Here is a 22188-nt window from a genome sequence, read left to right as displayed (position 1 = left end):
AACGCACCAACAAGAAGTGCAAAGGATATGCACACCTCACTGCAAATGTTTGCTTGCCCCTCCCACCATCACTTGGGTCTCATAGAAGTGTTCGCAAGTCTGGTGGACCCGACAGCTCTCCCACGGTGGGACGTGTGCCGGCTAGAGCCTTTTACACCATCTGGATGGACAGACGTGGGGGAGTGCCAAGCCAGTATCTAATGGCCCACCCAGTAAGGGAATCCCTGCCAGCACAGTCGTGAAAGACTTGCAGCACCTTTCATGTTTTTACTGCTTCCTGGAGCTGATGGAAGGTTTCAGTGCAGCAAGGCTACCACAAAAGGAAGTCTGACAAGAGTTTGTTTTGCTCATTCAGGCAGCACATGCTCTCTGAAAAGAGGTACTGCCTTGAGTCAAAGAGAACTGAAGGGAGAACCAGGACTCTGCAGGCTCTCAGGGCCTTCCACTCCACTGCCAGCTGACCGTGCGTACCACCAGGTCACAAATACACAAAATGCAAAGCCACGCAAGGCAGGTGGATTTCCCCAGATGCAGTGCAGAGACTTGAGAACAAATAGCACCATAGTTAAAGCTTCAGAGAGAAAGGGGGACAAAATTAACACACTTGTACCTGAGATGGGCCGGGAACAAACCCCACTGTGTGACTTGTGTTTAGAGAGCTGGGACGCCCAGTCTGGGGCTAGCCAGATCTGCCATGGAGCAGAAGCAGATTATACTGAGGTGATTCCAGTGCATGCTAAACTTTGAGAACCCCTGTTTAAATTCTACAGCCCAAACCAGTTTAGATAGGGCCCTGGGAGAATGAGCTTCCGTTTTCTTCCCAGCGACTACTGTCTGTTAGAACAGCTTGGGACCGTAGGGACAGGCAAGAACAGGATTTACCACCTGCATCGCCTATGACCAGCGTTGATAGGGAGGAAAACAAGTACTTCGCAGGGCTAATTTAACCCCCTTATGTGTAATTCAAGTTCTTCTTGTGTCTTCATTTGCTTTGTGAGGTACAAACTTCCAGCCCTTTACCCAAATGGAGTGATCTAGACCGTTTATGACTACACCTTTGATTTCTATTCAGTTAATTTGCATGTTTTATTTTATCTTTAGCATGGGAAGGAGACCTAGTTGCCAGAGCGGCCAGGAATAGTATTTAAAAGTTTAGCCTTTACTTTAACCCTGGTTGGTCAATCTCGCTGTGTTCTTGGCTCACCTAACATTTGTGGTCACAAGAGTGCAAAACGGTGCAGTTCTGCTGGCTGCTTCTCCCTATTTTGTCTCTCCGTCAAGTCTTAGGAACTCGTTGACTTTCTCCTAAATTTACTAACATTATTCATTTTATTTTTACTAGCTAACCTTGCTGCTTTTACTCCTCTCCCTTTCATTAACACTGCCCACTGAGCAAAGCCCATCACTTGGTTTACCTCGTTCCAGAGTCTAGCCTCCAGAGAGGTCTGCTGGCTTATGCAGAGGCCCCAAATAGGGCTCACAGTGCAGTTCGGAGGTGGAGCCCTGGCCTGGAAACAGGAAGCCTGGTTCTGGCCTCTGCTCTACTACAGACTTGCTGCACAGTCTTGGGCAAGCCCCTCCTCTCTGGGGCCCCAGAACTCTGTTGTACAATGGGGAGAACACAGTGAACTCTCAGCCCTTCCAGCTAGAGTATCCCAGGTTCCCCGGTCTTCCTCTGTTATACACGTGGCCATACAGTATAGATTTCCTGGAAGGTAGTTCCAGTTTTGCAATCCCTGGCACCATTGCCCACACATCATGAGCATACTGGTTCTTAAACTGTGGTCCCAACTACTGATTTCACCAATAGTTGAGGGGCCCTTGAGGGGGGTCCCTGCCTGGTTTCTCCATAATCAACAGTTATGTAGGACTTGTAGCCCCAGTAGCCCCAAGTGGGACTAGGATCCTAACATCCAAATGCCTAGCCTTTTTAAGCAATGAGTCACCTCACCAGGTCATTTCTAAAACCCCAGCAGAAAAGCATATCACACAGTAATCAGTGTTTGTTGAATGAATAAACAACTACACTTTCTCTACAAACACAAGAGTTCCATAGACTGAACAAAGCTCAGGACTGAAATAGAGAAACCAATTCTTTCTGCGGAACCAAAACCTCAAACTGAAGCTATGTAATGTCTGGAGTACACCAAATGATGGCGCTTTTCTTGAAGTTGTGTTATTTTTAAAGCTCTGCGTGCAAGCTCTGTTGTTGTGACACCTTTCCCTAGCCCTCAACCCAAATACTTAATAATCCTATCTGTGTGACTCTAGTGGGTAAGTAAGAGATCTGGAGTTAAATCCCAGCCCTTCCACTTATAAGCTGAGTGGTTTAAACTTCAGTTTCCTCTTGTGTAAAATGGGGCAAATAGTAAATTCTTCATTAGGTTGTTGATTTAATAAGAAACCTACATCTCCAAAATTACTGAGAATAAGCACGTGTTAACTCTTAGCTAATTAACAAAGCAACTCTTGGATCTTTCTTCTCATTTAGTCTTCCTATTTGGTGGGAATTATCATATCTATAGTCATTTACAGCTAAGGAAAATGAGACCCAAAAAACAGAGGTGAGACACCTATGATCTCACAACTGGTAAATGGCAGGGCCAGCAGTTGAACCCAGGTAAGAAACACTTCCAAGCCTGGAAGATGGGGTCGTAAGTGCAGTAAGTTTAGACCTCCTAAGAGAGTCAAACAAACTTGGTCCTGGGGGCTTCCCTGGTGGCGCAGTGGTTGAGAGTCCGCCTGCCAATGCACGGGACATGGGTTCACGCCCTGGTCCGGGAAGATCCCACATACCGCGGAGTGGCTGGGCCCGTGAGCCATGGCCGCTAAGCCTGCGCATCCGGAGCCTGTGCAAAAACTTGGTCCTGGCCGGAACTCTCCTCCTGCAGCACTTGAGGGGAGGGGCAGTGCAGCTCTGGAGTTCCTGTGCATAGGAACACCACATACTGTACAGTATTTCCTGTTGAATGAAGCCAGCTTTGTAGACATTTGCATCCATTTTAACTTGATGCCAACATTTGCATTTCAGAAGTTTTTTTTCAATTCTTCCTATGAGGACATTAGCACCTGGAAAAAAAAGTGGAGTCTAGACTAGGACAGGTGTGAAAACAGAAGGTATATAACGTGTTTCGCCTCTCCCAGGAATAGATCTTTTCTTGTCTACTCTTTTACTGGAATGTGTTCAAGGCACTGTTGGGCCCAGAGATCTTAGTCTTTCCATCCCTCACTAGCCTCAGGGACTCTTGGGCGCTTTCCCTAATATGGTTGTTCCCCAGTGACTTACAAGGCTCAGCTCAAATTGCAGTTACAATGTAATTCACTTTCCCAGTTTTAATCACTTAGAGCTTCTATTCAGCATGTGCTGGCTGTGTCCATTCAGTAATGGCTAGACTTTAGCCCATAGTCGAGGGAGCTTGAGGATTCTTTGGGCCAAGGTAGCCTCAATGCAGGTCAAGGTCTAATTTGTTAAGTTTTTGAAATTACTATAAACGGCTCATGATCCCCTAGGAAACAACAGTCTAGGAATCCCTATTTAAAAAGAAAGGAACATAAAATGTGATACATACATAGGTGGAATATTATTCAGCCATAAAAAGGAAGGAAATTCTGACATATGCTAAAACATAGATGAATCTTGAGGACATTATGCTAAGTGGAATGAGTCAGTCACAAAAGGAAAAAATATATGATTCTACTCATATGAGGTACTTAGAAAGTCAAATTCATAGAGACAGAAAGTAGAATGGTGGTTGCCAGGGGCTGAGGGGAAGGGGGAGGGGGAGTAGAGTTACTATTTACTGGGCTTAGAATTTCAGTTTTGCAAGATGAAAAAGAGATCTGGAGATGGATAGTGGTGATGGCTGCACAAAAATCTGAATGTATTCAATACCACTGACTTGCACAGTTTAAAAACTGCCAACATGGTACTTTTTATGTTATGTGTATTTTACCACAATTTTTAAAAATTGGAAAAAAAGAAAAAGAGAAAAAGGAACAGCTTGAACACTAAGACTCTCGGCTATGGTATTAGCATTGTCTCATCAGAGCCAAAAACAGCTACATAATAAATGTTGTACATTTTTATGCCCAACCCCCAATTTTCCTTCTGCTGAATGAAGCATCTTGCTCTGCCACTGAAAACTAGCATTTTCTTATAAACCACTAGCTCAGAAAAGTCAGTGACTTTTCAGCCATCAGTCCACTAGAGACCACTGCTAAGCAGAGGAGGCTAACAGCAGCACTGTGCAGTGAAGAGTGCTCCCCTTACAACCAAATGGCTCCCCCAAGTGGCTTCAGCTTCTCCCCCAAAGAAAAACAGACCCCCTCCTGCAGAAGAGCAGATTTCTTTTCCAAATTAAATGTGTAACTTTTAACTGTTATTAGTATTGTCAACATGAATATCAGAAAAAAAATTCTATTATAGATACTATCATCTTTAATTTCTTCCAAATGAAAATTGAGACTTTTTCCTCTGACTTTCAAAATGAAGATACTTATTTCATGTAATAATCAATTCCCAAGATCAAAAGGAACCAGTTTTTCATCATTTTTTTCCCCAATAATTTGCCATCTGTTAGGATTTACAAGAGCACACTCACCCATATATTGCCCTAGGAAATCATTTTTAAAGATACATACTTTCACCACTTAGATTTGGCACTTTGGACCTAAAATTACTTTTCAGCCAGGATTTAAGAAAAACACTTATGAAACTGTTGTAGAAATTTTTTTTAATAGGCTTAGAGAAAGATGTTTTCCAAATTATTAATTTTTTTAAACTAATACACCTCTTCATCGTTTTATGATTCTGCTGGACAACTAGGGCGTTTTAAATGGATCTCAATCTTTAAAAATTGTGGCTTAGAGTCCTAGACTCCTGGAGTGCGCACCTTTGAGCTATTCTTGGTATTTCCTGTGGTCTGCCAAAACGTGAATGCTCATACCCAGAAGGCAGCATAAGCTAAGTGAAGCTTCAAACATTTTTATTTTTGGTTGGAATTATATCAACTCAGTTTAGAAATGGTATCTCACACTGATTATTAAGGTCTTTAATTTCCAAAACGAAAACAAAATTTTATATAAGAAATCCAATTTATCAAATGAATTCTTTCAAAAGGGGTTTAGCAACAAGTGACAAATAGATTGAAACCCCTCATCTACACCCACAGAATTAAGAACTGACAGAAAGAAGAGGCAAAAATATTATGTATGGTTTTAGAGACAAAGAATAGAATGAGCAAACATTTCATCCAAGATTTCTGGATGATTTCTATGACGATTCCGCTGGGTACCAGCTGCCTTTGAACACAGATCTGCCTGATGGAGTCATAGGCACACTCCTTGAAAACCACAGAACACCCAAAATAACAATGACCAAGACAGAGAAACCTAGAAGAAAACAAGCCAGGGCCACTGACAGTATCGTGCATTTGAATGACTACATGGTCATAGAAGAAACTGTCAATCCAACCAAAAAAACAATCTCCACAAAATGCTTTCTGCATATTTACTTGTAAATCTAAAGGTGGAGAGACTAAGGGCCCTAGCAGCCAGGCATAAGCAATGAGACTTGGTTTATGAATTTAAAAGTTTTATTAGCCACAGGAAAAAAATGATTCCTTAAAATCAGTTTTCATTAAGTTCCCTGTAAAACAGTAAGCTTACAGAAAATTTCTTTCTCATGAACAGAAAATCACTATGCTTTTGGTCCAAGATATGTTGGGGTTTTTTTCCTTTCTTCTTCAGATGACAGACAGATGGATGTAGCGGAATCTATGAACGAGTGTACTTGCCCCAAATGTGCAACATAAATACAGAAGCGATGAACAGAAGACTCATAACCAATACTGGAACAGGGCCGCTGAAAATAAGAAAAGGCAGGCTTAGTTTCAGTAATAATACATTAATATATTTGTAATATTAAAGACTGCCTAGGGGAAAGCACCTAAGATCCATAGAAGAGTATTATTTACAACATTTAAAAATATTCCAAAAATTATTATTGTGGATATTTTGAGGGTGACAGCATTGCGGTTATTTAGAAAGGAGGAATCCTTATCTTTTAATGAAACATACTACAATATATACAAAAAAAGGATCTAATGTCTTAGAGACACTAGTCTCTTTAATTTCGTGCATCTGATATTCTCCATAATAAAAAGTAATTTAAAAAATTTCCCAAACTCTTTAAGTGCAAATGATCCAATTACCAAACTATTATTTCAAATTAATAAAGACCATCTTCATCATCTAACTACAATAAACTTGGCATAACAAAGATGAATATCCCATTATAAGTTATGAAGCATTTTCAAATATATGATCCCATATGATTAACAAGCTCAAGACACAGGTGAAACAAATATTAATGTTATGAAATGAGAACACAGAGCCTAAGAACACAGAGCCAGAATGGAAAGGAGGGATCTGAACTCAGGTTTTCTGATTCCACACATAGTGCTCATTTTACTGCTTTAAGGTTCCCATATTTAGGGGAGCAAACATTCTAGGCAACATTAATTAAGTTTGATTTATATTTAGTTTACTGTAGAAAGGAAGTAGATTTTACTCATCAGCCCTTCCCTAAATCAAATGCTTTCCAGGTTGAGAATTAGTACATGGGTTTCTTAAAAGTTAGAACTCCTTGATTTTACACAACCTGTCAATGCTGATGTCAGTCAAAGGCCTCATCTTTTTGACTCCTCTTGCCAACAACAGTTTTGGAGAATTCAAGATGTCACTTCACCTCCCAGGTGCACCTGGGGGTGGACACAGGAAAAGACCCCGGGAATCTTTATAATTTGGGCAGTACAGTAACCCAGCGGAGCAGGCGGTAACAAGAGTCCACTAGTGGACAATAATCAATGCACGGAGATCCAAGTCCTGCTACACTATTTTGTTCTTCCAAAATTTGTACAATTATGGGAGTAAACAAACTTAAAAGTACCTAGGAAGAGATCGTCGTCACGAGGCACTGGATCATACTGCCTTACTTTAAAGCGCTGTCAGGTAACATCAGCCATAAAGCATAAAGCTGAGAGTGCAGCGCTGAGACTCCAAGCGCTGGAGGGAGTCTGGAAACCAACTCTGTCCCTCACAAGCTATGACTGTGGCCCTGTGACTCACCTTCTCCAAACATTATTTGCCTCGTCTGTAAAGTGGGGATAATCACAGCACCTCTCTCATAGGGTTGCTGAGGTATTAAATATATTAACACACACACGGTGTAGGCTTCTAGTAAGCTCTCAGGAAATGCTACTATTATCAACCTGAAAAAAAATTCTAACTCCCAGGAAGAGCCAACAGCAAGCTCCAAGATGGTACCTGACTGCTCCAAGATGTGGATTTGAGGATACAATTTCCCAACTATGGCCTTTCACCAAAAACCTCTCTCTCTAGTATGATGAGACTGTGGTTTATGACACTGCAAAGGGATAGCTTCTCTCGATTCCTAGGACTCACAACAACAGCAAGCAAGCCTGGCTGCACAACAGCCCAAAGCAAGAACAAGCCAGATTCACCCACAAGAGAACAGTTGTTTCACCACCTTGATAAGGTTTAAAATGTTGTCCCCTGAATACCCTGAAGAGCTAGGGGCTCTGATATATTCAGAAAAATTACCTCTAACAAGGACCAAAACGCTGCCAACTCACACATCCCCAACCCCAAGAATTATTTCCTGAAATACATTCTCACCTTGTAAGTCTTCGTCATAACGGGGAAAATAAAAATCAATAAATAAAACAAAACCTCAAGAATTCTAGGCAAGTCTTTCTAAATTAAGTTTGTGATCTAAGTCAACCTACTGGTCAAGTTAATTAAACTAATCCAAATAAATCTGATTATGTCTCTGTTACCAAACAGGCAGAATGGAAAGAGCATGGAATTTAACAGTCCCTGAATATCTGGTTCCAGCTCTTGCTGACTGTTTGTCTTTGACAAGTAGCTTTGCCTCTATGAATCTGAGCTTCTGAACCTGATGTGCTATATGAATGAGAGCTGCTGTCATTATTCCAATTCCTCATCCACTGGATTCAGTCAGGAAACAGCTGTAAGCAGTGGTGTCCTAGAGCCTACCTGGTCAGAAACCTGTGGGATTAGGTTTCACAGTACCAGAAAGCGAGGTGAGGCATGGGGACAGGGCTTCCCAGAGATGCCCATATCCCATCACCTAATGAGCATTCCCAGGCCTAGAACTTAGGAAGTGATACGGATCCAGTCACCACCCACCAACGGCAAGGAGGTAACACAGCCTAATGCAGAAACTCCCATTAGACTGCAATAATATCAGCCTATGCCTCCAGGAGAGCTTTGAAAAATCACCTAGCTCCTATTCAAATGGTTACTCCTCTATTTCTCAGTGTGGGACAAGAACACCAAATGAAGAGCAATTTCACCTAATTAAACCGTTTTCCCTCCAGTTCTCTCTATTCCCATCATTTATTCTAACAGAGCTACATGAAGATGTTCCCTTGCTTTCACTCAAACCATAAACAGATGTCATTCCAGGCCCTAAACTAATTGGCTGCTATATGGACAAACCAGACCCCGCCCACCCGGCACAAAGGAAGCTGCTGTGTATTACAAATCTCATCAAAGCAAACACCACTGGTGGCAGAGACAGAGTGCTGCCAAAGGGCTCTGTGATTCTGGACAGAAACACAAGGTCTGCTCCCAGGACTTACACCTTGAGCCCCGGTGAATCTTCTGTGTAGAATCGCCACATCCCCCCAGTGCCTGCTGAGGTCGTGCGGCCTGCGCTCCTCGTTCCACAGCTGGCATTTTTCCTGTGAAGAGAAAAAACGTGACAAATGGCCTTTTCTTGGAAATCCTTATCAGAGCATTATAACATATGCTACCATTACACTGGTAAAGAACCAAAATATTAACTTTTTCTTTGCTAATACCTCCTTGCTTTTGCTTGCTTTTACTCCACTGATCATAACCACTAAGAACTGAGTACCCACCATACACTGATGCATACAATAACCCAGAAAAGTACTTACCATCTCCATTTTATAAATGAGGAAAATGAGGCTCATAAAAGGCTAGGCAAAGTGCCAAAGACCACATAGCCAGCAGGCAGCCACGCTCGGCTGTGGACCCAGTTCTGACTTGAGCCCATCCACTTGCTCACACATATGGGCACCTCGTTTGGACAGTGCACTTCAGTTTCACTTCACATGTATTTTTGTGAAGTCAAGTAAAAAACTCCTGCTTAAAAATACCCTGAATCCCTATTACCTGATTTTTAAATGACTACTTTAAAATGTTTTTAAATTACTGTATTTTCTACAAAAAAGACAAAAAACATAAGTTGTAATTGTAATCCAAGTCTCAAAACAGAGTATATATTTTATGAAAAATTATTTTGCAATCTGTTTTCATTATTTTGATATACTGACTATAGATCCTGGACAGAGGTAGGATGTGAAAAAAAATGCAGGAAACACCCAACCAGAACTTGTCCCTCACAAAGGGATCAAGGCTTGTGAAGTGAGCTGTGTGGTGCAGGGCAGCCCTGGCACACAGAAGCAGCGAACAGCACTAATGCCACTGACCAGGAAGGAAGCCAGGGAATCCTTTCCCTCCTCTCCTCGGTCACTAGGAAACCCTCCCCAACAGCTATTCTCCCACACAGCACTCCTCCAATCCCACTTCTCATTTCCCCTCAGTGCAAAACTGGTACCACGTAAAAATAAGTAGTAAGTATGAGGTCAGAAGAAACCTTCAGCCCATTTATCACCAACTCAGAAATTCTAGGGAAGGGGAAAGGAAGAGAGAGAAAGCCCTGTCCCGTCACCACCCCTCGCCATTAACCGAATCCCAACACACCCTCCCTCAAAATCCCATTCCAGTTATCCGTGGACTGCTGGTTCTGGATTTTTGAAAAAAGACGGGCATACAGGGAGAAACCAAAAGTGAATACCCTGTCCCCACCGTCTCTTCTTGCCTCCCAACTCTGGTTCCTAATCCCCACCTCACCCTACCACAGACTTGATTCCACACTCTGAATGCAAGAAGCACTGGCCTAGAGCTCAGGGAACCTGCCCTGCTGCATGGAGTGGGAGAGTGGAGTCCTGGTTCCAGTGTGGGCTCCAGCAAAAAGAGCTGTGTTCATGCTAGAAATCTAAAAACAATTCGTGTCAAACGATTTTGATGTACTGTACTAAAAAGATTACATTTCAGACACATTAATTATGGGCTACATGGTCACCTGGGAACTTCTAACTCCATCTGTATGACTGTTTCTATGGGAAAACTGATTGTAAACTGTACAGGGATTTACAGAGAAATTCATACACTTACAAGAGCTTTCACACACACAGATACACATCATCTAATTGGTGGAGTAGGTACGTGAAATTTTCCTCGTTCATAAAAAGGAACTTGAGCTAGATGGTAAACCCAGTGTGGACATAAGAAGTCATCGGCTGAGCCAAGACTAGGACCCAGGTACTTTCTACTATTCCCACACCCACCCAACTCCAGTTCCTGTCTTCAAAATCTCCAGGAGCCCCCAAGGAATCAGTCTGTGCTCTTTGAAGATTTCTTACATCTGCTGGCACACAGACATAGCAGAGGATTCAGGCCACCTAGAAATACCAAAAATGTACTCAAAATACCTCCCATCCCCCCTACCGGGAAGCTAGGTAGAAGTTAACAGAGCCCATTTTAATCTCCTAAATTTCTTTTTGGGGTCTATTTTACCCTTTCTTTCTGGCCACTGTGTAACTGCTCCCTCCTCCTATACCCTAACACAATGGTTTTCATAACCAACCTTGAACATACTTTGTTCTAACATGGTGGTCTTCTGGCTGTTCCTCAAAGAAGCCAAGCTCATTCCCACCTCAGAGTCTTTACACTTAACTATTCCTGTCTAGGAAGCCTATTCCTCCCCGGACCATTGCATAATTTGCTCCCTTGTCTCTTTTAGGTCTCTACTCACCTGTCACCTACTCTGAACACCCTATCCTCACCCACCCTCTAGTCTCCACACAACTTTATTTTTCTTCTTGGCCTTACTGCCTGAAATTATCTATTTATTTGCCTTGTTTATGGTCTCTTACATTGGAATATAAGGTTCATGAGGTCAAACCCTGACTAGCTTGTCCACAGATACAGCCTCATGACTGGAACAGTGCCTGGCATGTACCCTCAATAACTATTTGATGACTTCCTTAATACCCCAGCTAGTCCATCACCTTACTATGCCTGATTCCCATTAATCCTGAACACTAGAGACTGTCATACAGAGTGAAGTCAGAAAGAGAAAAACAAATATCGTATATTAATGCATATATGTGGAATCTAGAAAAATGGTGCACATGAGCCAGTCTGCAAGGCAGAAATAGAGACACAGATGTAGAGAACAAATGTACGGACACCAAGGGGGGAAAGCATGGCGGGGGGGTGCTGTGATGAATTGGGAGATTGGGATTGACATGTATACACTAATATGTATAAAACAGAAACTAAGAACCTGCTGTATAAAAAGAAATTCAAAAAAAAAATCCTGAACACTGAAGCATTTTAAGGCTTTACAGTTTACAATGTGTTATTGCTCCTTTTCATCCTAGCAACTTCCGTTTATACTGTGGTAACAGAGCAAGGACTCCAACCCTGGCCTGACCTTAAATCCCATAGTTAATTCTCAAGGTTCTACTTCTATTACCTCATTGAACTGGAGACAGAATGCAAATCTGTGGACTACATAATCCACAGCACTATTATTAACTGTTAGCTTCAACTTTTTCTTACAGACTCACAAAGAGAGAATATATTCTCGAACAGTCAATACCTATTACATTACACTCATGAAGTAATACTTAGAAGAGTGCCAAGATTCTAGATGGGAACTCTGTAGGGTCTTTCAGTACATACAGCCATGGTCTGTTGAGTTACACTGGCCCCAGCGGTAGTGAATTCTAAAAGACATCAACACCCCCAACTTGATAAGCTCCATCTGTCCTCAAATGTTTGTTTCTCCATTTCACTTGTGCAGCAGTTATTTCAATTTTATTAAGTAAATACTTGTTTCATTTATTTGATAAACACATGATTTCTCTTTTTTTTAAGAGTTTTCAGATGATCAAACTTCTCTGCCACAGTGTTACCAATTCTCCTTAACTAGACCCACTCCCCAAGGAACTGTACCGATAGGACAGATTTTCCATTCCAGCACAAAGAATCTTTGAAATCCAGCGTGGGAACAAGACAGCACCCCAAGCCCAAATAACCTACACCACAGCCTGACACACTTCCCAGCTGGTCCATCCCAGCCTTACCTTGAACATCTTGATGACAGGGAACTCACAATCATTCAGGGTCATCTTAGCATTTCTCACAGTTCTACTGGAATTGTTTTTGCTCTAAGACGAAATCTGTCTCATGTAAGTTCAAATCATCAGTTTTAGATTTACCTACTGTAGCCAACAAGAGAAGTCTCATCCCTCTTCACATCCTTGAGAATAGTTTTTGTGTATCTCTTCAAGGTCTTTTCCTCTCTAGATAAAACCCCCACTGGTTCCTTCAAAAAAATCCCAAGATTACAGGGTGGCTTGATTCCTTCCCTCACTCATCATTTATTGTGTCAGCCTAATGGTAGGATAGAGCTGATGGACAGTTTTTGTCAAAGTCTAATGAAGGAGATAAACATGGAAACATAAATGCTATTAGAAGGGTATGAACAAAATGCTTGGGAGTAAAAGAGAAGACTAGTAGCTGCTGTTGCCTTTGCAGTCAGGGAAGGCCTCAAGAGGAAATAATCCCTGAGCCTAGTCTTGGAGAATATACACAAATGGCCGGAGGGGTGGGGGTGGGGGTGGGGGGGGGTGTCCAGTGAGTTCAGAAAACAGTAATAAGCTCACTGTTGCTGTATCACAGGAGAGAGAGAAGAAAAGCCATTAGGCTGGGGGGAAAAAAAACCCACCATCAAGAGCTTTGGTAACCCTCTCCACCTCCCCACCGTGTTTAAGTTCAGCAACAAGAAACTAACCAGCAGTGTGCCAGAATCAGAGCAGAAGATGCATTAAAGTGGAAATGATCTGGAGAGGAGGCGAGTTAGGTAGAAAATTCTCTAGATGTGAGAAACTGAGTGTTAAACTGAGGCAGTAGAAATGGAGAAGGAAAAAACAGATGAGTTGTTCTTCATGTACAATATAAACGTACTGGATAAAGACAGCATTAAAAGAATCCAAGATGACGCTGAAGTTCTGGCTTTGAGTGAACGAGTTTACAGCAGTGCTTTATGGACGTAGGGAGATACAACTGGCGGCGGGAGCTGAGGTGAAAGGAAAGACTGAGCTGTGCATTAGACGAGTCATGTTAGACCGAGTGTGTATGGGACTTCCAGATAGAAATGTGAGTGAAGAGCTCAGGTCTAAAGACACCATTTTAATGACATCGGTTTTCTCAATGCTGTCTATGACCTTACTCCAGTTTAACTTTCCTTTTTCAAGAGTGGTACTCAAAGCTGAGCAGTGTGAAGAAAATATTGCCTCCCTCTCGAGACGCAAAAGACCAAGAAGTCTTTAACTACCCCTACGGTCACATCACAGGCAGCTAGCTCGTTCTGCCCTTATGAATCTTAACATCCCGGGATCTCCTTCTCAGGACCAACGAATTCTTGGGCCCTGTCCCTCGGAGCCCACAGCCGAGAGGGTCGCAAGATCCTTACCTCTGCCGGACTGTGGATCCCGCCGCCCGGGCGGCCACTGCTTTGCTGGGAGAGCGCCCTGAGGAGCCCACGTTAGTACCACTGGGGGTCGGACCAGGCTGTAGAGGTAGACAAGGAGAGAGACTGGTAAGCGCCGCCGGCCGGCCCCCAGACCCCAGGCTCTGACGGCCGAGACCGGGACATGCACGGGGGGCTGGGGAAAACAAGGGAGCCGCGGAAGCAGGACAAAGCGTAAGGCAGGAATCTCGGCGCCTGGGAGAAGCCGGGACAAGGAGGGACGGCTGAGGCCACAAACCATGCTGGAGACAGGAGGGTGGCAGGAAGCTGAAGTGGACAGCGGAGAAGCGGTGGAGCCCGGCGGCCGGAGGGACTGACTCAGGTCCCGCCCCCAGACCTGCTGGCAGGGTCCTCGCTGACTCCAGGGACGCCTGGGCTGTCCTACGATATGCCTGTAGGAATTTTGCAAGAGGAGACCCTGTGAGCTGCTGTATGGGAATTACAGACATCATGTATTTTTCCTTTGGATCACAGCGTCCTTCCTAGAATCCAGTCTCAACCAATGGGAGGATCTAGCCATGATGAGACGAGAAATTTACTCCGGCAGTTACTAGGCACCTACAGATTTGCGCTGACGTGACCTAACCGACGCACGCGCCGCGGGGCGTGGTCGGTCCCCGTTTTGGGCCATCTGGGAAGCTGGAGGAAGGAGCTTGTGCGGAAGCCTTTAAGCGTGAGAGGTAAAGGTGCGGCTCCCGGGCTATGGCGGAGGAGCAGGGCCAAGATGAGGACCTGGATCCTAAACCGTCCGTGTTGTTTCTGCACCCGGACCTGGGTGTGGGCGGCGCCGAGCGGCTGGTTGTAGACGCAGCCCTGGCGCTGCGGGCGCGCGGATGTAGCGTGAAGATCTGGACTGCGCACTACGACCCCGGCCACTGCTTCGCGGAGAGCAGGGAGCTGCCGGTGCGCTGCGCCGGGGACTGGCTGCCTCGCAGCCTGGGCTGGGGCGGCCGCGGCGCCGCTATCTGCGCCTACGTGCGCATGATCTTCCTGGCTCTGTACGTGCTGTTCCTTGGCGACGAGGAGTTCGACGTGGTAGTGTGCGACCAGGTGAGGTGGCCACGACCGGCCCTCGCCGCCCCTCTTTTTCTCACTACTGAGGGCGCGCCGCATGACCTCTGCTGACCTCTCCCTGTCTGTGGTTCGGAAAGATCGGAACTGATCTGGAGAGATCAAAGTGGGAGTGAGACTGTGGTTCTCAAACTTTAGTGTGGACCCGTTAAAGTGGCAGATTGCTTGGCCCCACTCTCAGGTGTTTTCATCCTGGGCCCCTGAGGTGGGGCCCCGAAATCTGCATCTTCACTGGATCATCGGGAGATTCTGAAGCATGTGGGCCTTGGTGCTCTCTCTAAGAAACGCAAGCATTAGAAGTCAGCCTTCAGTCATGTTTTGTATGTCTTCCATGTTTTGCATTATTTCTCTTAACACTAGTTCCAAGCCACATGCATCCCACTGTAGCATTTGCTGTCAGGCCACTCCGCTCCTCAGCAGTGTCATGTGTTTAATAAAACCCTAAGCTAAACATGTCATGTCTCTATTAAAACTTTAACATGGCTCCCCATTAGTCTTTGGAGAAAAGTCCAGGCTCTTTACCTTGGTAGATAATGTCCACCTGGATCTGGGCTCTAGCTATTCTAGACTCTTTCTGTGTTTTGTTTTTTTATCCCCAAAAATATTTATTTTAAAAAGTAACACCTACTCAGGACTAAAAATTCAAATAATAAGAAAGACTAGAATGTAAAAGCCCCATTCTAGTTCCGCTCCCTAAAGATAGCCACTGTTAACAGTTTCTTCTGTATGCTCTCAGAAATGGTCTGTCTCTATACCAGCATATGATGTCTGTTCATAGACATATTTTATTTGTAATAATTAGGATTATGGCACACCTACTATTGGACAACTTGCTCTTTTTCACCAAAAATTTTTACTTGAGATATCCTTACGTATCAATATTAGAGATTCACTTCATTCTTCATAGTGGCTGGAAAATTTGCTTTTGTTTGACTGTACCATCATTTATACATTCTTCTGCTAAAGGACAGTATCAGTGTGACCAGTTTTTTGTGAATAGATCAGTGTTGTAATGAACATCTTTATGCCTTTTTTATTGTACTTCTGCAAGCATAGCCTTTGAAATTCATAATAATAAAATTGGTAGGTCAAAATTGGTAGGTCAAAGAGTTGTACATCTTAAATGTCAATAGCTTTTGCCAGATTTGTCTTCTGTCATTCTACTGTTCTGTCATTCTACTCTCCCACAGTGATAGAGCCTGTTACTCCATGCTTTTGTTCACATTGGATGTTATCGGCATTTTATTCTTTGCCAAACTAATAGGTGGAAATGGCATCACGTTTGTATTTGTATTTCTTTAATTATTACTTCTGAGTTACTTTTGATCATCCTTGCTTGTGTACACGCTATTTCTTTTTGAGAAACGTGGACATTTACCAAATATCCTGCATGTGTAAAATTAGTCAGTAAGCATGAGGCAGCTGAGACTGTAGTGGATAGAGAAAAAACCGAGCTTGGAAGTGGGAGACCTGGATTCAAGTTCCATATCAGCTATTTTCTAAGTAGCTTTGGATAAATCCCTCAATATCCCTAAAGCTCACCTTTTTCAGGTGTTAAGTGAGCCGGAGATTGACTTGTAAAGATTACCCAACAGGAAAGTCTCTAGTAATGATTATGGTTAACATTTCAATAAATACTGAGCACATAGTGTGTGCTAAATTCTTACATGTTTTACATGCACCAGTGCATTTAAAAATGACAAAAACTGTATGGGTTTTTTTTTTAAACTGAAATTGTCACCAATTTACAGAAGAAGAAACTGAGGCCCAGAGAGAGAGGTATATTACTTGGTCATGGTCACACAGCTAGCTAGTAGAGTTGAAATTCAAACCCTGTCAATCTTGATTCCAGAGCCTACACTCTAAACTACTATAGTTCATTCATTCACTTCCTTAGGACGAGGAAGATACTGGAGTGGCTCTGTCCAGTGAGGTAGCCACTAGCCATAGGTGGCTATTGAGCACCTGAAATGTGGCTAGTCTGAACTGAGATGTGCAGTAAGTGTAAAATACACATCTGATTTTAAAGATTTAATGTGAAAAAGAAAAAAAGAATAGAAGATCTCATCAACTTTCTAAGTATTAATTACATTTTGAAGTGATAGTATCTTACATAAAATACATTAAAATTAATTTAACCTTTAAGAAGTTGTTAGTGTAGTGACTAGATTTTTATTTCCATTGGACAGTGCTGTTCTAGAGGAAACCACTGGACTTGCAGCTTTAAATATTTAGCGCATATCCAGAAACTGCCTGCCAGCTTTCTGTATACCAGGCATTGTACCAGGTGAGAGTCTGGGGGCACACAACGCAGAACCAGACATTGCCCATGAAGGGCCCACAGACTAGCAGGCAGGGTAGGTATCTGTTTCTTTGATTTGGTTGAAGTTTAGTTGACCAGTCACTTCATCTGCTGTTGATTTTTGCTTTGGCTAGGTGTCTGCCTGTATCCCAGTGTTCAAGCTGGCCAGACGGCGTAAGAAAATCCTGTTTTACTGTCACTTCCCAGATCTGCTTCTCACCAGGAGAGATTCTTTTATTAAGCGCCTATACAGGGCCCCAATTGACTGGGTAGAGGAATACACCACAGGCATGGCAGACTGCATCTTGGTCAACAGCCGGTTCACAGCTGCCATTTTTAAGGAAACGTTCAAGTCCCTGTCTCACATAGACCCCGATGTCCTCTACCCATCTCTGAATATCACCAGCTTTGATTCAGCTGTTCTTGAAAAGCTTGATGACATAGTCCCCAAGGGGAAAAAATTCATACTCCTCTCCATCAACAGATATGAAAGGAAGAAAAATCTGACTTTGGCACTAGAAGCCCTAGTAAAGCTGCGTGGAAGATTGTCATCCCAAGATTGGGACAAAGTTCATCTGATCATTGCAGGTGGTTATGATGAGAGAGTCCTGGAGAATGTACAACACTACCAGGAATTGAAGAAAATGGTCCAGCAGTCTGACCTAGGCCAGTACGTGACTTTCCTTCGGTCTTGCTCGGACAAACAGAAAATCTCACTCCTCCACGGCTGCATGTGTGTGCTTTACACACCAAGCAATGAGCACTTTGGCATCGTTCCCTTGGAGGCCATGTACATGCAGTGCCCAGTCATTGCTGTTAATTCAGGCGGGCCCTTGGAGTCCATTGTCCACAGCGTCACAGGGTTTCTGTGTGAGCCTGACCCAGTTGACTTCTCAGAAGCAATAGAAAGGTTCATCCATGAACCTTCCTTAAAGGCCACAATGGGACTGGCCGGAAGAGCCAGGGTGAAAGAGAAGTTTTCCCCTGAAGCATTTACAGAACAGCTTTACCAATATGTCACCAAGCTGCTGGTATAGTCAGATTTTTTTCAGGTGTTTATGCTGTATTCATTAACATCACATTTGTAGATTGTTGACCCAGTTTTGAAACCAAAGAAAAAAAGCCTAGTATCTAAGGCAGAAGAGATTTTTTTTTTTAACATACTTGAATCTTAAATCTGAATCACCTTCCTGTACCCCCATATCTCCCAGTCTGCTTTTTTAGAAAAAAATAGTATCTTTTAGGCTGTAATAATTCTGAGTCTTACCAATGTTGATTAAGATATAAATATGGTACAATTTCACATTCAGCAGAATATTTTAATTATATGTTCTCTAGACTGTTGCTGTACGAATAAATTTTGAGTTATTTTGTGCCTTATTTGGTTTTAACACTTTAAGTGTATCATCATCAAAGTTGATTAATTTGGCTTCATAGTGTAATCAGAAGACACTTACTGTAGTTTCCAGAATCAGTCCACCTCAGTGTTCAATGACCTCTGTTAGGAAATTTTTGTTAGTCATACCTTTGCCTGGATCCATAGCAAGAATGCTTTGTATTTTTTTTTAACAAAGATGATCTGTTGTGTTTTTGCATACAGACATGACAATAAATGATGTTTATCATAGGAAGAGACAAAATACTAGATTTTGGCCTCTGTGATCTATGGTGGTGGTGTTAGGACTATAGACAGCCAAGCCTGAATCAGAAACTAGAGTTAACTGGATATTGGAATGAATGGCTATTGTCACGTGTGCAGCGTGCATCTTCGTTAGGGTTTGTTTCCTAGTGTTATCTGAGTCATCAGCTTCATTAATATTTGTGTTTTATTAAGTAAGCGCCTGCTAAGTGTAAGACACAAGTGCTTTTTTTTTTTTTTTTTGCGGTACGCGGGCCCCTCACTGCCGTGGCCTCTCCCGCCGCGGAGCACAGGCCCCGGACGCGCAGGCTCAGCGGCCATGGCTCACGGGCCCAGCCGCTCCGCGGCACGCGGGATCTTCCCGAGCCGGGGCACGAACCCATGCCCCCTGCGTCAGCAGGCGGACTCCCAACCACTGCGCCACCAGGGAAGCCCGACACAAGTGCTTTTTATCCTTCAAGGCCTGCCTAATGCCACTGCTGTGAAGCTTTCCTTGACCCTCTACCCAGCTCCCGAACTGGAAGTGACCTTCCCCTTCCACTTTCTCTGACCTTCTGGTGGCACTGACCAGTCTTAGAGTTCATTATTTACCTATTGGTCTAAGTACAAATAAACATAAAGCACTTTCTCACATATCGTTAAAGCTAAATTCATTTTTAGAAATAGCAAAGATCACTAGCCAAAGGTTCCACATTAATCAACTCTAAGAGCACAGACTTGAGAGCCTAACAGCTTGTGTGACTTTGGGCAAATTGCTTAATCTCTGGGCCTCAGCTTCTTCATCTGTAAAGTGGAGTAACTACTCTTGTACTTTCTTCATAGGGTGGTTGTGATGGATTACCATAATATATGTAAAGTACTTAAAATAGTAGTTGGCATATAGTATGGGCTCTATAAATACTAGCTATTTTGCAATTTAGGGTTATCAAAAATTAACTGTCGAAGTTCCGTGTGGTTTCGCGCTGCGCTACTATGTTGTTCTTTGGGGTTCTTTAGAGCATGAAGTTTCAGGTTGTGATTTATCACATCAGTCTATACCACAGGAGTATTTTATTTTATTTTATTAATGTTTAAATCACTACCAAATTTAATGTTGTCAGACTTAGTATTCATTAACATTTCATTACATTTAGAAAGATTGGATTCTCGCAGGAGCATTTTAATGAAATGAAATGACTGTACCAGTAAGGAGTTCACTAAAATGAGAGTGTCAGGTTTATTGAGTCTTTTATGGAATGAAAAGTTCAGTTGAGTTCTCTTTCCTTTGGCGTCGTGAAAGCTTGCCATCCAGTAAAGTAGCTCATCCCATCTTTTGTGGCTTGGTGCATGTATTTCTCAGGGAACTGCAGCCTTTCCAGAAAGGCCTGATGGCTCTGACCACTGGGTTTAGGACAGACAGACTCAGTCATGTGCTGAGCCATAACTGATGCTTACCCATTCCAAGCACTAAAACTTTTGCCTATTTGACCATTTTTATGCAGATCCCTCCAAAATGGGCTACCTGGGTTCATGGGCCTTAAGTTTAACTTCCCTTCATTGTCTGAGGTCCCAGCAGGTGACAGTAAGACCACAGATCTGGAAAGGATGCAAAGCCCTGCCTGAGCTTCCAGCCTCTGGTGCATCTTGGACCTAGGATGGAGCTTTGCCCATAGGAGGTATTCACAGCTTCCAGAGCTAAGGTGAAGTTAGGAGAAATAGAAGCATGGAAGACTGAAGTGAACTGTCCAGGACCTTAACAGTAGTAATTCTTCTGGCACTTAACTGTGGGCCATGAGACACATATCAGACAACTCATGACATCCTAACAGTTCTATGAGGTGTCGGTACTCTTCCCTTTCGAGATGAGTGTGGTTAAGCAGTTGCCTGTGTCACACAGCCTGGAGGGATGGGCAGCATCTCAAGTCTTTGATTCCAAAGTCCAACCACTTTACAGTTCTTCAGTCTGCCTCCACCCTGACCAAGCTCCTTGTGTGTGTATTCAGTCAAAAGTCCTCTACCCCACTGCAGGCACCCCTGTTCAGGTCCTCAGGTTTAGAAAGACTTTGTTATTCATTTTCCCTTTTCATCTTCAGAGCAGTTTTGTGAGGTGGGTATGATTGTCTCTCATTTTATACACAAAGAGGCTCAGAGAGATGAAAGACTTGCTCAAGGGCACAATTGAAAGGTGAGTGAACCAGGATTCAACCCATAATTACCTGACCCATCCAGGATGGCACATATCAGAATTTCTCAGCCAGTTCCCCTTTGACAATCATAAATATCACACGTCCTTCAATACTTTATGAAATTCAACATAAATATAGCATTCTTTGAGTCAAATCAAAGCTGGGGGACAAGATACTTTTCTGTCTTCAAATTAGTGCTCTGACCCTAAAAGAGGTACTGATGTCCCACACCCACCTCATTGCCCTATCCCAACCCCGTGAGAATTGCAGCTTGGAGGCCATGCCACCTGCCCTCACTGTTGCAGACATTGGGTCATTGAAAGTCCTAGTGGAGTTATCAGGGTCATTTCCTTGCACAAAGCAGAAATGCAAGCTGTTGTAACTCAAAAGGTTTTAAGAGCTGGGTGTTTGAAAAAATCCACACCAGAAAATACTGTCACGTCCCCACCCCCATCCAAGGATGGGTGAGCTGGAGATGGAAGCTTCTTTCCCATGCACTCTCTTTCAAAGAGGTCACTGTTTCCCTGTGTCGGCTCACTCACCTGTGCACATGGATGCAACCCCTGACCCCTCACTGCCTTCCATGGATCACCAGTTAGCTCAGATTATACACACATACACACACACACACACACACACACACACACACACACACACACACACACACATGAGATGGAGGTGGGGCTGGATGCATGTACTTAGAAAAGACATCCACTCACTCAGCTGACGGGGAGCAGTATTGCGGTTCTTCCTGTTTGGAAAGGATCTAATGACTAATGATACTGAAGCCCTATTTGGCCAGCCTTTAGAGTTGGCAAAGCCCTTTCCAGGTTGTATCATTTGCCCTTCACAGCATCTTTCCAGGCAATTATTGTAGCTATGCTTACTGTTGAAAAGCTGAGGCTTACAGCCAGGAAGCCCTGGACCAAGTCAACAGTTCTCTCAGTTGTACTACAGATGCGTCATCAGTAACTGCCTCACCACCTTCTAACGGGCCCACTATGCCGGTTTCACTTTTACTGTCTTCTCCTTCCATAAAGAAAATGAGGCACCTGGACACTCCACTGCTCATCCCCCATCCCTGTTCATGACCATCAGCCCTTCTCTGTCCACCTCTGCCAACATCACTAACTGTCCTGTGACCTCCTTTCTTTGCATTTCCAACTCCCTGAATCAAGTAGACTAGGACCCCAGATATCACGCAACCTAATTTACTATTACACAGATGGGAAAACAGGCCCCAAAAGAGAAAGGGACCTGCCTGAGGTCACAC

At 43.4% G+C, this 22188-nt stretch overlaps 2 protein-coding genes across 2 annotated transcripts; one reads left to right on the top strand and one right to left on the bottom strand.

Annotated features, from left to right (window-relative positions):
• Positions 1-5579: 5579 nt before the first annotated feature.
• On the bottom strand, positions 5580-14290 carry SEC61B (SEC61 translocon subunit beta). Its single transcript, XM_065879428.1, has 4 exons — positions 13977-14290; positions 13682-13779; positions 8688-8789; positions 5580-5863 (listed from the first exon to the last, which is right to left on the bottom strand). Exons 1-4 carry the CDS (start codon positions 13977-13979, stop codon positions 5776-5778), a joined length of 291 nt encoding a protein of 96 aa, XP_065735500.1. The 5' UTR covers positions 13980-14290; the 3' UTR covers positions 5580-5775.
• Positions 14291-14434: 144 nt separating this feature from the next.
• Positions 14435-18746, top strand: ALG2 (ALG2 alpha-1,3/1,6-mannosyltransferase). Its single transcript, XM_065879485.1, has 2 exons — positions 14435-14788; positions 17246-18746. The coding sequence occupies exons 1-2, from the start codon at positions 14441-14443 to the stop codon at positions 18146-18148; spliced, it is 1251 nt and encodes a 416-aa protein (XP_065735557.1). The 5' UTR covers positions 14435-14440; the 3' UTR covers positions 18149-18746.
• The last annotated feature ends 3442 nt before the right edge of the window (positions 18747-22188 follow it).

Source organism: Phocoena phocoena, chromosome 6 (genome assembly GCF_963924675.1).
Source record: "Phocoena phocoena chromosome 6, mPhoPho1.1, whole genome shotgun sequence".
Classification (NCBI taxonomy): Eukaryota; Metazoa; Chordata; class Mammalia; order Artiodactyla; family Phocoenidae; genus Phocoena; species Phocoena phocoena.
This window is presented reverse-complemented; position numbering and strand designations above follow the sequence as displayed.